The 18,759-nt window shown below is 39.5% G+C and overlaps 1 protein-coding gene across 2 annotated transcripts in view; it reads right to left on the reverse strand.

Annotated features, from left to right (window-relative positions):
* Window positions 1–18,759, reverse strand: part of epha4l (eph receptor A4, like) — a 44,986-nt gene that overhangs the window by 10,228 nt on the left and 15,999 nt on the right. For both annotated transcript variants that reach the window (XM_088617681.1, XM_088617689.1), the window contains exons 4-8: window positions 13,390–13,545; window positions 9,740–10,075; window positions 3,677–3,801; window positions 3,115–3,274; window positions 2,583–2,694 (exon numbers count right to left, since the gene is read on the reverse strand). In XM_088617681.1, coding sequence (XP_088473807.1) covers window positions 2,583–2,694; window positions 3,115–3,274; window positions 3,677–3,801; window positions 9,740–10,075; window positions 13,390–13,545 — 889 coding nt within the window. The remainder of the gene's footprint in view (window positions 1–2,582; window positions 2,695–3,114; window positions 3,275–3,676; window positions 3,802–9,739; window positions 10,076–13,389; window positions 13,546–18,759) is intronic.

Consider the following 18,759-nt stretch of genomic DNA (forward strand, 5'->3'; position numbering starts at 1 on the left):
TGAGGAGAACATGCGGTTTTGCATTCTTCTGGCAAGTGTAAAACAGAGAGGACATGAATGAAAAAGGAAAGACAAGAAAAAAAAAACAAGATGCAAGTCCCTTCCCCCCCCCCCCCAAAAAAAAAAATTATGCGAGACCACCTGCTTTGAGAAAATGTTACACACTAGATTACTGTTCAAACATTCCCATTGTGATGAATGCCACCTTTTAATTACAGCCCCAGTGCAGAAACCCCCCTCCCATCCTCCCCACCTTTTCCACGGTCACCTGCTGACCCCAGGGAGGCCAGAGGCAGCAGGGCACCATGCAGCATTCTCTGGGACAGAATCACAAAAGGAAAACTAACAGCACACAGTGGCCCATTCAAAATGGTTGCCGGGGGTTGGAGAATAAATCCCAGAAGGCAGTTCACCTGACCAAAAAAACCCGAGGAGGGCTTACGGAGGACAGTCGTGTTCTGCTGGCAATTAAAGGGGGTTGGGGTGGCGGTAGATAAGGGGGGGTTCCAGGTAAGACACGGAGTAATGCTTAAACTGCTGAAATGCCCCAGGGGCTGTACACTCCTCCCCAGGTTCCTCCTGGCTTCAATGTGCTACAATGTGCTTCACAAAAGACACATCAGGTAATGATGATGGGAGGGCGGAGGTTGAATGTTAAGGGAATGCTTTGTTGTGCACGCTGCTTTAAATTATTCTAAGAACAAGTGGAATTATAAACGCCTCTTTGTAACAGGTTGCCTTTTCATTGTGCAAAGCAGAAGATATTCCGAAGTGGTCCAATAAATGAAAAGTTGGGGATGTCTGAAATACTGCAGAACAATAGAGGATGTGTTTAAACTAAAAGCCTTTTGTTCGTGTCTTCTGTTCAGTATAACTTTGGTTAATACTATAGAAACCCTAGCCAATGAAAATGCTGTGATTCTTATTTTCTTATTTTACAGCCTTGGATAAAGTTCTTGAAGTATAATTTATCATCTTTTACCAAGTGTGCATTCCCTTCATATTACTACACAATAATAATCAAGCAAAACATCTACTGAAAACTATGTGCAGAGCAGCACAGAGTATCAGGACAAGATTAATGCAATGCATATTTGTAAGACTCAGCAGCAGCAAAAAAAAAGGTCTGTGCAGAAAGAATAGTAAAAATAGAACCAGTTCCAAGAATGGCATAATTATTGATTGAACAAGAAATGCTTTACAGTGAAAACCACAGCCTTGTTAAAGTCTAAATGTGTTTTCATTTTCCTTGCCCGTATCATTGACCTCAGTGACTGCTTTAATTAGAGCCGACCAGTGTTGATGATTACTGAGCTGACTAAGTTGCTGTGTTATTCCTATAATGGCACTTGATATTTTCCTGTAAAATCCATTTTTTGAATCCTGTTTTCTGTGAACACACACTGCAGTTCCCATTGGGCAAATTACAGCACGATTACAGCAGTAACACGTCACACAACTACCTGTTACTGAATGATGCCGGCTGTGCTGAATGGGAAAGGAATTTCTGAAACGTTGCTGAGAGCACTCCTTAATAAACACGATCTTTTCTGCAGAAAGCACTCACGTTATGCTGTTTCAGTCCGATCTCAACATGCTCGGTGATCACGTAATGGAATTACAAATAGGAGCTCACCTCCAGAGCAAGACGGATACACAACAATAGCAATATCAGAGCTGTGTAAGAGCAAAGAAGTAGCAGTCTGGGCTGTGCTCCTCCCTTTGACAGGTTTACAGCCCACACTAAAGAGAATCAATATAGGGCCTAGAGGTTGACATCTCATTTTCTAAAAAGTGATCCATGGAGGCCCAGTCCATAAGCTGTATTCATCGTCCCAGCAGAAGCGATGTACGGAGGCAGATGACCTGCTTGATTGTCTCAGGCAACCGTCTGTAATTAAAATTCCAATGTATCGTGCAATCAATCTTGTCCCTTATAATAAAACCATCAGGAGGAATGGATGGAACATTAAGGCCTCAGGCATCAATGTAACCATGAATTTCCCATTTACACTACTGTATTCTCGTCATATGTGTTTAAAGTCAACTTCAAACAAATTGAACTAGCTCGGTATGTTTGTGGGTCTAGAGTGAAACAACTACAATGGTATTTGTCAGCATTCTTTTGTATTCAATGATTATAATTGAGGACTTATGACATACTTTCCTTGGATACTGCAATGTGCAGGATTTTCTCATTGTATGCGGTTTAAGCATTCCAGAAAAGAACATCCCAGTGGAAAACACAAGCAACAGAAACCATTTTTGTCACAGGACTGGCAATGGACGTGACAATTAATCGCTAAGCCCTGTTTACATTCCGTCAAAAAGTCCAAGAACAGAGAAGCTGTCACCCTTTACAGAGCAGAGAATCGCTGCAAGGGCCTCTGGAGAGCTCCACACTGACTTGAGGAAGAATTTCATCAGAAAGAGAAAGGAGCATTTTCATGCTAACGTGCTCTTTTTCATGCAAATCCTCAATTTACTCCGAAGATTTTTTTTTCCATCCTTTCCTACTCCCACAGTGGAATGTAGGAAACAGCCCAGCCTATAAACGAATAAAGTGGAGCTTGGGGACATACCTCCTGCTGATGACAAAGGCCGCGATGAGAATGATGAGGAGAACAGCACTCCCAGCCACGGAGACCAACAGGACTGTGGGATTGGCTCCATCACCAATGATGGCCGACGGAACTGCACAAGACAACAACTGCTGGTTAGACTGACATCCCTGCTGGGTTTAAGGCCCAACCTGACCATTCCAGGTTACTAAGGCAATGCACACAATGGCATTTTCTCCTCCTCAAGGCCTTTATAACTGTAATAAAAGCGAAGAGTAGAAACACAGAGCAATGGCACATTTCCACAGCAGTTATACACTTTTTACAGTAAAAGATTCAAGCAGATATTCACGTAATAAAGCATTCAACAGAACTTGAACCCTGCACTACAGTTCAGCGAGTTCCTCCGCGACATCAACAGCGGGATACAAGGAGAAACAAAAAAGTTCTGGGTGAGACTTAATCTTTGTGTAAGAAAGCGCATCGTGCTGCTTTTCAAAACAGACTGTGTAGGTGGAATGAACTGTAAGCAGGTTTGCCCGCTGTTACTCACCGGAGTTGGTCATGAATTCGAAAGGATTGCTGAACTCGCCGTAGCCCGCCGCAGTCCTGGCGCGTACATGGAACACATAGGACGTCAGGGGGTTGAGGCCTTTGATTTCGGCATTCCGAGATGCTGTTTTCACGATGCGGTAGCTCCGCTCATTCTGATCCTGACAAAGACGTCACAAATTTAGCCTCAGCGTTCCCTCAATGCATCTCAGAGAATTTTCAGTATTTCATATATATATATATTAGCCACAAAGAAACGCACTGTGAGCAACTGCTTTCTCCCTAGTGTTTTACAGGGGAGTGACTCACAGAAGGCAGAGAGATGTTTGGATTTTTTTATCCTTACTTATCTTTCTTTGTTTTGCATCTCTACTTTAATCCTTATTTATTTTTAATCCTTTATTTGAACAGGATGTTAAGTTAATTCCTCTTAGCCAAAATGTTAACAAAATTAAGTATTACCATGTTCCCATTAGTTGTTTTCTTTACTGTTTATGCAGGACTCTCTAAGAACATAATACTTTCTAAATGCACACTAAAAAACGGTGCCCTGTGACTCCTACCTTTTCATAGTACTTGACCTCATATTCCAGGATGACTCCATTAGTCCTCTCAGGCTCTTGCCAAAAGAGGGAGACTGTATGTCTTGTTATATCTTTAGCTTGAATTGAGGTAACAGGAGAAGGGGCTAGAAATAAAAAACAGAAAAAACAATTTCAAGAGTGGTCACCAATTCCTTCACAGGAATCTCTTGATACTGAAATTCCAGTTTGTTATCTCCTAAACAACAAAGAACTGAGAGAAACGTGAGCATCAATCACCAGTTTCACAATTCATAACCCACCATTTTAAATAGCTGAGTTCCTGATAGACTGACTAAATGGAATGTTTTTTTTTTCTTTTACAAACCATTTATATCATTTCTCACCAACTTGTTGGCTTTTGTAAAAAGATCTGCCCTTGTGAAGAAAGAGTTTAATTGATTTCTGACTTAACCGACTGACCCCTGACCGCAGAGAAACCGACTTTCTGAATAACTGCACTTGTTATCAGGCTGAGACTTAGGCTCAATTCTTAATGGAGCTTTTTCGATCATCAGGAGAACAACGAGTGGTTTTGTTTTGGAACTTTTACAGCCATTCATTTAAAAGTGAAATGTTATCTAAACTTATTTTACACCTCCTGGTAATAAAGTTAGATGGTATTCAGTTATTGATTGATCTTTCATTTATGCAGGGTGAGAAAGAGGATATCTAGCAAATCTGTAAGCTATACAAACATGTATCAATGGACTGAAACAATACGGGAGGGAGGATGCCTTTTCAAAAACAGTCCACACCCACTACTAGGTAGGTCTAATACTGGTTCAAAGAGACAGTCATACAAAACCACTCTTTTACTGAAATCTGTTTCTCTACTTGTCTGGAATTAGAACTGTGCTCCCTGCAGTTATGTACAAAGCCCCTTCTAGTCTCTCACTTCCTGAACAACCTGAAATTAAACACCTTGTAAAAGTTTATTGCCCCCTCTCCCCCTGCTTTGAGAGCTTGTGGGGTTTTCTGGCTGTATTGTAGGCTTGAGAGGTAATAACCTTCCTCAATGCAACAGACTCTGAGTCAGAATAGTTTTCACAGGCCCAGGCCCAGTAGACAGACTGTGACATGAGCTCCATTAAGTCAACTCAAGCAAATACCAACAGGAAATAAACGGAGCGCAATTAGAGGCAACCATGAGTGAAATATGTTCCAAAACAATGAGAACCAAAGGCATCTGGCAGGACTTTCTCTCCCACTCTCTGTTTGAGTATACTGCTTGTGCTCTTTGGATGATTGCTTCTAGGTGATTATTCGTCCTAAACACCAGAGTCAGTGCTCTATTGCCCTGCTTGTAGGACAGGTACCAGAGAAAACAGACAATATACCTGTGACAACTGTGACGAGCAACACAAGACCTCAAGGGTAAACCTAATTAGAAGGCTGGTTTCTCAAATCATTAGTAAAGGAATCTTTTTATAGACCTGACCTCATTTACACTGCAGTTGTCTCCTCTTTTTGACAAATATTTTGTTACAGGTCCTTTGTCCTATGTTTATTTAATTCTTATGTTTCTTAGTTTTAGCTGATGTTTGTAAAAAATCAGTTGTATATAACAGTATTACAGAATCCTGTACTTATGCAGCGAATCCATGGACAATATCAGCTACTTGCTGAGAAACAGCCTGAAAAAAGCAGGGCTTGTCAGATGTTAGTGTTCTGATATAAAGTTTAGGTTCTGCATTCCTTGTTCATTCTGCACTCTGTTTAACCTAAACACTGCCTGTTTTGTTTCAGTTTGCATGCTAGAAAGTTCATCTAATACCAGCCTTTCTTTACGTTTATATAAAGATACCTCAGGATTTTGCCAATAGAAACATGCTAGTCTGCAGCAAACGTTTCCTTGAGATTAACATCAGGGCCTTCGGATAAACAGGAAAACAAGCCTGTTTCAATTACAGCTCCTCTAGTTTGACAGGTAAGGTACACACATGACTTGCACAGCCCAGCTATATAAAGGTATCCTAAATGTTTTGGAAAATAAAATGTAAAAATCCATTAATGCATAGTGCTTTGGGACAAAGATTTCTATTTTCAGAATAGAAATCTGTAAAGCTTTATTTTTGCCTTCCTCACAAAATATATTATTCACACAATAAGACCGCCTGCCAGCTAGAAATATGACTGGGCCTTGTTAGGACTGATGTGGATGATTAATGCGTCATTTTTACTTAAGCATCATTTAATTATTTTTTAACAACATACTTCCAGAAATATGCTAACAAATTACGGCTTATAACGAGGGATTGGGTTTAAGTAGCCTTCACTCACATGAAATGTTCATTGATCATGTTCCAGGAAGCAACTTTTGTGCATCAGTAAATAGATTTAGTCAGGCTATGTCATCCCGGTGTCTAATGTGCTACGGCTCTATTAAACAATTAGACCACACCATTTGTGTTCCTGAGATCAATCATGTCATAACAAATCCTGCAACAAAATGAAATTGAGAAGCTCCAGGGGATTGCAGATGACAAAATAATGTGGGATTTCTTTTTCAGTGATTTACACATTTATCATGATCAGGGAGAAATTAGAATTATTTTCTGATCTTGTTTCATTCTAGCATGAAAGGTTAAAGATTTTGTTGGTTTTGATATCCCCTCATACTGTATATTTACCAATCAATTTAAAACTGTGGCTGCAAGTTCTTTGAAAAGTAATAATCACAGAATCTGCATGATTTGCAATGAGGAATCTGTTTGGATGTTTTTCTCTAAGAAGCTAAAATATCACCCCATGATTTCGATTTTTATTGCAGTCAGAATTCTTAAATACTTGAAATTACAAAATGGAAACAAAGAAACTGATGACTATAAATATTTGAATAATTGCTCTCCTCAAGCTTTGACCATTATTACTGAGGCCAGAACCAAATACAAGAAGACTAACACTGCCTTGCATAAATTTGCACTTACAAAGCATACTCCCAAGTTATGAGATGCAAAGAAACTTGAAACTTCGATTCTTTAAATGCTTTGTTCCGCTTATTCAAAAACCAGACAAACGCTGCAGTTGTGCTTTCATTACAGCTTCTATGATAGGCTGCTAATTTCATCCACGGTCACAGTACTGAGTGGATTACAAGGGCTGTGAAAATATTCTAGGATAAATGAACAAGAGCAGTTTGAAGATTAAAGTCTGAAGACGTATTTCTGTGGTGTTGAGCTGTACAGAAATTAACAAACTACAGCACATGGTCTTGAATACAAGCCCATATCTGTCTTTGTTAAAATCATAGGACGCGTCAAGCAAGTTTTAACCCCAGGTAAATTGAAACCAGCTAAATTACATGCTATCCAGCAATTGTTCTGTGTAAACAACTGCCATGACATGTGGCCACTCACTGAAAAAAAAGAGCAATGTGAGTGAAAAGGCAAGTCAACAACAGATGCGGCTATATTTATTTTCTAAAAAAAGAGTGTTTTATTTTCATGCAGTAGGTACTGGAAAGTGCTTTCTCATTGCCGAGCAGTGTTACTGCTGGTTCGGATAGCAAATTACCATCTGATAAAACTGTTCACATTGGAATGTCTCCCAAGAGAACAGCAAGGTAGGATTTTTCTCGACTGTTGGAAAGAGCCCAAGGAGAGCGATGAAGCAAAGCCTAAGGCACGCTCTTTGGTGTCTATCCTTTGTGAATCTGAACTGTCTCTTTCTAACTGGAGAGGTAAGTAGCCAAGGGACTGAAGACCAGAATACAATACAAAAACTATCGAAACATGATCTCGGGAGGTTTGCGGAAGGGTTTAATAACTTTTGAGTTTCAGATCAGTAACTTTGATTGCAGTTCAGATTGACAGATCTAAAAAGATTCCTGTAAGCACCTGTTTGAACTGTATTGTGCATTTACAAACAGGATAGAAAAACATTTTTGGATATCTTTTCGTGGGTTCTGATGATTTATTTTCTTCTATAGACATCACCAGTATATTTACAATTATGTAGATACAACACAGAATGACTATTATCAAAGCTGTCATTCATAACGGATCAATCAGACTGCTGCCCATAATGATCTGAGGTGTAATTGCACGGGATATATTCAAAGCTATGAATGCTTGGCTGTGTTCACCAATACCAAAGCTGATTCAAGTGCTGCTGTAGGTTTCTAATATAACACATAAATGTACCCTAAAAACTGAAGATTTAAATTTTTCTACATTATCGCCTAACCAATTGGTCATTTGCCAATCTTTTTTTATACACAAAATAAACAAAAATGTATGCACTACATTATCATTGTGCTTCTCTTACTAAGAACTATGAACAGTATCAAAAAATAACAAGCAACTTTCTTAGAGGAAATTAAGTAGAAGGGCTCTTATCTCAGAACATATAGAGATTTTATCTAATTACATAAAACTAAACATTTGTCAAATCAGTATGATTTGTCTCCAGCAATTGGCTGGAGAAAGGAATTTCATTCAGGGAAGTGTGCAACTTTGCTGTTTAAACTGTAAGCAAAGCTTGTACCTCCAGGCTACGGCTCATAAACATAACAAAAAACACATTTACAGCCTGTTGCATTTCAAAGCAAGAACCCACTTCACCATAATTTTAATGGGCTGGGAGTTCATCAGGGAATGTGTGATTTATGAAACAGATTGTGCATGGCGAAATTCAGAATGTCCCTCAATAGGTTCTGCTGTGTCCCAGAAGCTGTAACCTTATCCCTGATCAAGGTTTTTGGGAAAGGAGGCAAAAATAGAACAATGTGAGTTTTTTAAATGATGATGAAGTAAAGGGAGATCATAAACTGCCCCATTATGATAAGGATTTTAATAGCACAATCATATTGTGTGGTAATGTAAATATATATATTTCATTACATGTATATTTGTCCATGTAGGATTTCCATATATTTAGTTTAAAGTGCTTTCATCCTGCTAGCCTAGCCTCATTTGATGGTCTGCTTCATGCAAGGAACAGGACTGTGCTCCAGTTTCAGAGGGGATTTATTATGGAAGAGACTTGGAAGAGAACGCATTGGAGAGACCTCAGAACAAGTCTCTGGCCAAATCCCTGGTCTCTGACATAATTATCTTTTATTTATTTGGCATTGTACTTGTTTTCCTTCCAAAGGGCTCCCTTTATTCACTGCAGTAGAAGTACAGGCATTAGGTTGACCCAGGCAAAGCAAAATGAGCAAAGCAGCTAGAAAACTCCTGCCCACAGTATGTGTGCTCAAGATCTTGTCTCCATCCTGGAAATGACTGGTCACTGTTAAACAAACTTAGGGATTGTAAATCTATGATTGCACTGCCTACCCTTGGTAATTAAGCACTGATTGCAATTGGAATAGTTAATATCATTATACGCTTTCCTACAGGCCTTCTGGAACTAGTTAAATCACTCCACTGTGCTTACATCAAGCAGCCTCCAACAAGCAGCAATTAAAATTTTAAACTTCCTATAAAAAACAGATTTTGCTTTAGTCCATACAGACGACTCCTTCTCTCAAACATAAATTAAGATCTTATGATCTACTTTAAATGCTACATTAAAAAGTACAACAAAACTACTACACCAATAAAATAGCTCTAAGGAAGAAAAAACCTTGGGCTGTTACATAACAAATGGAAGTCTAACAATTTCACTCTTGATAACCTCATCACTTTTATTACAGACATCTTTTGAGATTAAGTTCATTTATTATTAAAATCTATGTATCCAAACCAACTATTTATAATCATCAAATCTCAAAAGGTCTGTTCTCCATATCAAATTGTTCCAAAAGAACATCCAAACTAAAACTTAGAAATGAACCGAGTGCCGTGCTCAAGGAAAAAATGAATAAAAAACAAAAAGCTCCAATACTAATCTATTATATTGTTCTTTGTAACTCAATTATACTTTGGCAGAGTAACACAAAGTATTTATGCAGCCGCCTCAAACCTCTCTGTTCTGAATTCTTCTAGAATTCTGCAATTACGCAGGGTTGAAATAAGAAAAATAATGAGGCGTACCGAGCAATGGCTGGAAATATCTGCGATGTGAAAGGAGTCTGGCTCACACACAGACGGGGCTCACCTGCTTGGTTGGTGGTCACAGTAACGGACACAGCTTGATCCTGACTGGGGCTCTGCTTGGACACCCCATTCACCGCCCAGATCTCAAAGGTGTAGTTGGTGTGAGCCTGCAGGTCGTTGATGGAGACCTTGGTGCCCTTCAGGCTGAGCTGCTGGGGAGTGAAGTGGAGCCCACTGCCACAGGGCCGACACTTGCCGGGGTCGGCGCCACAGCGTTTGCACACCACGTTGTAGGTGATGTCCTGCCGGCCTCCGGTGTACTGGGGGGAGCTCCATTCCAGATTAACAGAGGTCTCGTTCACATTGGAGATCAGGTTTTGAGGAGCAGAAGGGGGCCCTGGAGAAAGAGGATTGGAATTTTAGGAGCAGCAAAACCTGATTAAGACAGTATGTTGTGATATAGGCAGTCATTGCCTGCCATCCATCTTCTAACCTGTTTATCCAATACAGAGTCACGTGGGAGCCAGACCCCATCCCAGCAAGCAATGGGCACAAAGCAGGGTACACCCTGGACAGGACGCCAGTCCATCGCAGGGCAGACGCACAGACCTGCGCACACACTGACACCAGGGCCAACTTTCCCCGAAGCCAGTTATCCTACCAGTATGTCTTTGGACAGTACGAGGAAACTGATGCAAACACAGGGAGAACATTTAACACTCATGCAGATAGCTGCACAGGAATCGAACCCAGCACCCCAGTGCTGCCAGATAGCTATGCTAACAACTGGGTCACTGTGCAGCCCTAGTCCCGCAATTTATTTCTACTATGAAAATGGGACCGCCAGTATGCTGTTTTTAATATCAATACTAAGAACATTGGGATAGCCATGTTAGTTCAATATTCGCCTTGTTTTTCATGCTGTCACGAGCAGAGCACTTTAAAAACATTATTTGCGTAGAAAATGGCCAACAGAATAACTCAACAGGGACACCCGTAGGTCACATAATGCATTCTTTACATCCATACTAACTGTGGCAGCAGTTCAGTTTTTTTAGCCTCTATTTGTTGCACGGAGCTTTTATAATAAACATTGACAAGCTGTGTGTCCACTCTGTTCACATGGGGAGGGAAAAAAAAAGTCGGCAAACAATGTCTCTTCTCTTAGGAAGCAAAAGTCAGTAATTAGTATGTGGGACAGAGCGTAGCAGTGTCAAAACAAAAGCTCAGTGAGGCGGAAAATGAAGCACAGACAGGTGGGAGTGAGGGATGTGGGACACACAGAAAAGACTCAATTCTGGTTTTAGAGCTGAACCCAGAAAAAGAATCGTCTAATGGAAGAGCGAACCAAGATGACCAGCGGATGTGCCTTCATTTCCTTTCCTGAAACATTAATTTTGTTGTGTCATTAAGCCCACGATGCATAATAAGAAGCTATCGCATGGCCTTTATGTAGACTGTCCCAAACTGAATAACAGTTAGCTTTGAATGGGGTTTCTAATTTTATGTTAAGTATTGTAAAAATACTTATTATAGTATTTCAAAATAAATCAGACAAAATACAGGATTAAAAGAAACTCCTCTATCAGTCAGTCTACACAATTTTATATTTAATAATTGAACAACGAAAAAACATAAAGGAAAAGGCAGCTAGGAATATAAATTATTTTTACTTAGATATTAATGAAGTTCAGGTCACTGTCTTGACACCACATTCCAGTTTCAATACCCTAGCCTAAACCTTGACTTCTGCCCCCAGACCAGAAGGATGACCAGGGAAAAGCAGCAATATGATCAATGACTGTCACATTTTTGAAACTGTGCTGATGGTTTTTGTAAGCATGTAAACAAAGCACTGGGGAACCCATAAATCTGAAATAAGGTCACCCTTTTCGCATTTTTAACAAATGTGTATGTTCTTCTTGACACTAATTGCTGACACTTCTCAGGTGCTTAGTTCGAAAGCAGACCTTGAAGCTGACCTGCATGAGTCCTGCTATTACAGTCAAACCCGTGATTAATCTTTGAGTTGCACTGGAACACTTATTAATTCACTACTTCATGACCTGCAGAGACTCATTTTAAGCAGTATCCATATGGATATATGAAAGAACCATTAGGATAACTAATACAAAACAATAAAGCCTCAACAAATAAGACCCCTTTAATATGTATATCCTTAAATTCAAAGGCGGATTAATTCTTTTATCAATTTAAACTTGCCTAATTCATTCAGTTTATTTTTAAATAGCAACTGTAATACCTGGAAATCGCGCAGGGGGGCTTAACGGAGCATGGAATAAATGTAATGGCAATTGAAATGAAAGGCATAGAAAAGCGCTGCTAGAATTACAGTATTCTTTCATCATGTTCTAATTGTTGACCTGAGCGAAATCAGAACAGTGGGCGACCACATTTTTAATTATGGTGACAACTTTCATATTTGACCTTGAAACACACTAAGGACAGAGCTGCTCGGAAATCAGCTCCTGGATTCCTTCTTGTGATATCCTGGCAGTGAAGCTGGGAGTCCCCTAGCCTTTTGCATGATTAACCCTGATGTCATTACAGCTCATTACACTGATGAGGAAGGAAACTTTCGAAAGTGGATGTTGCAGACAAGGCACATGCAGGTCAACCTTCCAACAATGCAAATCAGACGTCAGTGGGAAGCATGCAGGAGAATGAACTATTATGTGTGTTATGTGAAAGAAAATGACTTTTATAACCACAGTTACAAAAATAGCTCAAATTCCATCTCAAATCCAATCATTATTACTCAGTCTTAAGAACAACAGTAAGATTGTATTAAAATTCAGGAATCATTCGTAATGCGACACAGAAATCCTCCCTCACACACTCAACACTTCTTTTCTTTCAAAAGCTCTCATGTGGTGCAGTCTGGTTTCAAAATTCCACAGCATAAAAACTTGATTTCTCAACCCACTGAAGCAGAGTCTCTCTCTGACCAAAGGAATGAATCCTTGATGCAGTGTTTTATTTCTTCATTAGTGTGCTGTCAAACTAACTGATTACTAAATGCACCCAAGAATGAGAATTTAGCCGTTAAAGAGGGGATAATGAGCAGGAACACACACCTGATTATTGTGGTTGTGAAAAGGCCTGGACTTTAAGTTGTCACAAACATCAAGGTGTTTCAAGCTATAAATTAAATCTTTCATATCTTCACCATGGGGTTTGTTATAGTTTAGAAGGATGACAGGGGCTCTCGGCTTTAACCTCTGTGTAAGCAGGATCATCTTAAAATTTCAGGAAATGTTTTGATTGCAATCATAAATCTCTCGCATTCATATTTGCTGAGAAATTAGCTGAACTTTGGGTAACAGCAAATCTGCTCATCAGAAAATGTTCTTTATTTGCTGCTATAGAGAGATTCAAGCTTAATTTGCTTAAACTATTTTTGTTCTGAACTAATGGAGAGCCAAATGAAAATAATCTGACTGGCGATGACAGCAGAAGTACTATTTGGCAACAAGTAAAGGTTTATTCCAGGCTGAAAGGAGAAGAAAAGAAACACAAAGTTTTGGCTGTGGAGCCTTCTTCGACTCCACGGACGAAACGTTGTGTTTCTTTTCTTCTCTTTTCAGCCTGGAATAAACCTTTACTTGTTCCTTTGCAACCTACACATGCTGACGCAGCTCCAGTACCTACTTTAACTACTATTTGGACACCCATACGCTTGTGACTCACTTGTACAAGGCATGGAAGCAGGGTCCGTCTCTGATCTGAAGTAGCCTTTATCACAGGTGCAGGAGGTAGACCCTTCCCAGACAGAGTAGCTATGCAGTGGACACTTGGAACACGATGCATCCGATGAAAGGGCTCTGTAGTAGCCAGTTTTGCAAGCTTCAGGAGAAAAAAACAAAACAAAGAATTATTATTTTTTCACAGCTTGAACAAATACGTTGCAATATGTTTAAGAAGTCTCTGGGAGAAGGCAAATGGAATGGTGTGTGGGATGACCACTTTATGTTTCAAACACGCTGATCAAAATATTGCTTTTCTCTTTATATGGCCTCGTCCAGATTCCTGTAAAAGGGCTCCTTGTGACAATTATTTTTCAGCAGCAAATCTGTAAAATCAAACACCAGCCATAGGCATATCAGGAATGTTTGAATAAGACGATATTGCATTGCTGAACTTTTCTTTATGACCCTAATTTCTCCAGCAATGATACGTCTGGAATGCTGTACACCCTTATCAGAAATGTCCCTCAGCACTTTTTTTAGACAAACAGTAAGGTGTTCAATCTCTCTTTTGCACAAAAAAAACATTTTTTGTAAAATATTCATTACAAGAATTAATGTACCAACTGTGTGTGTGTATATATATATGTCTCTTTGTTTTTATGTGGGAGCTATAAACAATTTTCAACAGTGCATTCCACTCCCTCGCTCTGACCGTACCTAGTTTCAAAGCTGTAACCTGGATGACAAATTTATGACTCCAGTTCTTTCGAGTAACCATAAGTGCCAAAGGTTCAACTTTCAAGCTGCCTTTCGGCAATAATACACAAGCCCCTGTGTTTTCTGTTTCAGCCTTAAAATTCAACTGAAAAACCGCAAATAAGATAGACAAAATCAGCTGCAGAATGCATATAGACACGGTTGGAAAATAACCAAATCTGGTGTGTAAGGCTTATCAGTCATACAAAATGGTTGTTAAGAAGCTATGTTTAGCACCCAAAATGCCAGACAGGGATTTTTAAGAAAAAAAAAATTCAGATCATTTTTGGAAACCAAACACTATGTAAAATGTCTGTGTAATATTTTATTTTGTTCGGTCCTTAATAAAACCCAGTTAAACCTTCCTTATGCATAACATAATTTCCATACATTTATGTTTTGCATTCAGATAAAAAAGATCAAGCAATCTGTGATAACCAGCCAAAAAGCCCCTTTTCACAATCTGGAAACTAACCTCTCAAACATCCTCAACATGTAACATATTAGGATTAATTGAGTCATTTTACAGCTTACCGTGATAGCAAGACACATGTTTAATGACCTTCATGATGTATGTAAACTATGTGAGGGACAACTTTGGGTTAACAAGAGAACTAGAGGTTCAGTTTCATCCTATGAATGATGGTCAAATTATTTGTTTTTACATTTTAAACCTATGCTCCTTGTTATCCCAAATCTTAAAATGTTTTTCACAATATAAAATCAAGATTCCTATCCACTGATTTAGCTACAGATATAAAAGATTAAATGTCCTTTTTAATTAGAATTCTGGCCTTGTCTTTCAGGAGCAGATAAAGGGGATGATGATTTTTTTTTTCTTTTCAGCAACAACAAAAACCTGGCCTTTTATTCTAAATATGTTAGGTTGTGACCTTTGTGGGGCTGGTTTTATTGTGCAGCTAAACTCCAACTGTTTTGATAATTTCTTTTACTGGGAGATTTCTGTGTGAGTTAATTGAGGGCCATGATTGTCCAGGCATAGACCTTTGAATATCTATCTGCCCCACAGTATGAGCCTTTAGCTGGAGTTATCTCATTGTACAGCTGTTCTTGGGCCTAAATGTTCACCCAGACGTAATTGTCCAGCTGTCTCTGCACCACCTACTTTTGACTGGGACATCACTCTTTCCAGTCCCTGTTGTCAGGAATACAACAGGCACACCAGTAGCCATCCTAATACCTGGGGGACAATGCTTTCATAAGCTGTTTGGTAGTTAGGGGAACAAATGTTTTTTCGCGGTCATGTGAGAGAAGGAGGGTGCTGATACAGGATTGAACTGATGAGTTCCTTTTGAAAATGAAGCCATTCTGGCCTGGTGTAATTACTTTCGTCCACCGTGTTATTCAGGGCAATTAATCCACCCTCTGTCTAACAAAGGGAACAATGTCTTTTTAAAGGCTTCAAAACCGTTTAGAGATTTGTTCATTCACCTATTCTCAATGTGATCATAAAGCGGGGAAATGTATTTTCTTTACACAATTTAAGAAGGATGGCAAAATAAATAGAGAAAAAATTAAAACCAAAATTCACACTTTGTGGCTGCAATGAAACATTATTGCATTTTCCTCAGCAATTAAGAAAGGGAGGGAAAAACCCTTTTCAAATAACACCATCAAACGTTTTTACTTCAACAAAAGCTTGTCTTGACAAAGAATTACAAAAAATGCATTTAACCAGCTAAGGTAATTTAAGGTTTGCATTATGCTTAACCATGAGTCCCTTCCATTATATGGACCCTACCCACTAGTCTGTTAAAACAGAAAGAGATCTCGCACTGCAGTGAGTGATTTACTTAACAGATCTTAAAAGCAAAGCTGAAGCGTAGCTTCCACATCAACGCTGTTAATTTCAACATTAGTTGGCAAGACTGACAAGCAAGTCTGAAGGGTGGAAGTGGGTGGTCTGAACAATAAAGTTTCTTTCTGGAAGAACCTGTGTGACTATCACACGTCTGCCTCGTGTTGATTTATCTGTCAGGTTTGCTCTGACAGCGATGCCGCTAGGCTGCGGGGCATCCAGTATCAGCTCTCTCAGTTTTTACTATACACACACTTCTCTCAGGAAGAAAAAAACACCTCTCGTGCCTGACCAGCAAACTGAGATCAAAGTCTAATGACTGCACAAATGGCTTCTCTGGGCTTTTTGGGCACACCAAATGGCACTGCTTAGTTAAGACTTCAATCTTTCTTGTACTATTCTTTCTCTTTCTTCCTGGATCGATCTCATTTTAGCATTCCTTTCTGTGACTAAAACTTTTCAGGACCTTGTCAGAGTTAACGAGGGCTCCGCCATCGTGCTAATCCTGTGCTTGAAAGGCCTGTACCTTGCGTTGATGTGTGAATATAAAGCCCCCGATCAGGAATAAAAGAGAACGATGGCATGCTTACTACATGGCCAAAACCAGCCAAACAACTAATTTCTACCACATCAAAGGGTTGTTCCTTTTCGCATTTTCCCAAATAATTTATGTCTCCTTTCCACTCTTTAGGATTTGAGCCTGTGAATTCCTCCGCTTGAGTCTAGCCATGTATTAAACCCTAAATCTTAACTAGATACTGTATCTATAGCAATTTAACAGTGCTTTCAATTACAAGTCATTGTTGACACAAGCATTATCGGTTTTCTTTCTTGAGGGTGAAGAAGGCTGGCCAGCTCATGGCATTGGTACAGTCTTTACCCTTGTTTTTTTCTCCTCTCAAGAGGACTGCTTCCTTGAAAATGGGCTGGATGCCATAAGAGCTTGCAGGTAAATTCCTTATCTCTTTCAAGCTGAGCTGATTTACACTGATGAGTTACAAACCGATTTATCTTTATGTTTCATGGCATATTAATGAGTACCGCAAACATCCTGCTGCTGTATCAATCATAAACGTCTTTATCATTTAGGCTAAATTACACACCGGAGTGAAGCCATTAACATTCCTTCCTGTCATTATTTTATTTCTAAATTTAGTTTTATTCAATAGGCATGTAAAGATTCATTTACACTTGAGTCTGTATTTGGCATGCAATCCCAAGACCAATTTGATATCAATGGAAAAATCAATGAGCCCATCATCTCCATTCGATCACAACTACTTGATTACAGTTCATAAGAACCCACTTTGAAAGCCCAACTTCATCAGCTTCTCCATGGATGAGGTCCAGACCGATATGAAACCTAAACAGTGTTTAAATTACTTGAGGTCTGTTCATTATTTGGGCTTTATACTGAAAAGTCTGAAATGAACTGAGCTATAACTGTTCACATATTTTCGTTCTAGAAAATAAGGCAGAAGACATACTACATAACCAAACCTTGTTTGTTTAAAGTTTAATGGGACAAGTTGAAACTTTTAATTTAACTGCAGGTAAAGCTGTAATTAATTCTAGAAATTCCTAACATAATAAATGGGGCCTTGGTGTCCTTTTGATTCAGACAGTTCTTAGACTAATTCTATACTGGCTTTATGGAAATTATTTGAACACATTCATCAGCCCCCTGTGAATGCAAAAACTGTTCAATCTGTATGAAGAATGACAACTGCAAGAGCAGAGCTGGCTGTGGGCTATAATCTTTCCGAAAGAATTTCAAAGGTAGTTTTTTTCCGAGGCGATCTGAAAAAGAAGTGTGTAGTCACGAGCAGGATAGCTGATTAATGCGATGCTCTTGGAGGAATATTAGGCAGAAATCACCAGCCGAAGGACTGTCCTCAACCAATTGCAATGGGGGATTGTCGGCACAAGGAGACATCTTATCTGTCAAGGGCTGCCTCTTAGGCAGAGCTATTGGTTCTTGCGTTCCATGAGATGCAATTAGTGATTAATAATGACTCCCTTATAATACAGGACAGCACTCATGGCTGGTAGGCGAATGTTGCCTGCAAATGGCAGACACAAAAGAACACTTGTCTAGCATACTATCCCTAAAAAGAAAATGCTTTGTGCTTCCAAGTGTATCCACCATTATTGCAATGATTAAAAGCACATAATGTGTTTGAAACACTGTTCTGAGACATTTGGAACTTTTTCGCCAGAAATGACAACACGGAAACAATTGAAGGTGGTATTGTTTTGGGGAGGCCGGGGGTTCTCAGCAGTACAGGTGGACCTATCGTGTTCCCATTCACATGAATTCAGCGTTTTTCCTCTTGAATGGAACATATTTAAATTTAATTTAGCGCAACTATCAGCACAATGGTATCACAAAGATTGCTGTTGTGCTCATGAAAGGTTGGCACCAGGAGGCTCTCCTGTATCAGTGGCAGGGTTAACCTTACAAGCCACAAAACAAACAGAATCATCTTTGTGCAGCAAGGTTTTGCCCAGGGGGGGAAAGTGGATTCCTGTCTTACCAGTGCCAGATTCACAGGGTGGTACCCCTCACCTACTCTGAGTTAAAAGGCCCGCAGGCAGCACTTTCATCACCTTTTGTAATCTGGGTATGGACACAGGGTAGATGTGGGGCATTGTAGAACAATAGCAGAAATGCAATAGTAGGTGCTGTTAAACGGATAATTACAAGGAAAAAAGCAGCAGGTGACCATGAATAACTGCAGTGTTATTAATGTAACAATCACTGCCGATAAGCAAATTTAAGGTAATTTAAGGAAT

Source organism: Lepisosteus platostomus, chromosome 2 (genome assembly GCF_059453375.1).
Source record: "Lepisosteus platostomus isolate fLepPlt1 chromosome 2, fLepPlt1.hap1, whole genome shotgun sequence".
In the NCBI taxonomy this organism is placed as follows: domain Eukaryota; kingdom Metazoa; phylum Chordata; class Actinopteri; order Semionotiformes; family Lepisosteidae; genus Lepisosteus; species Lepisosteus platostomus.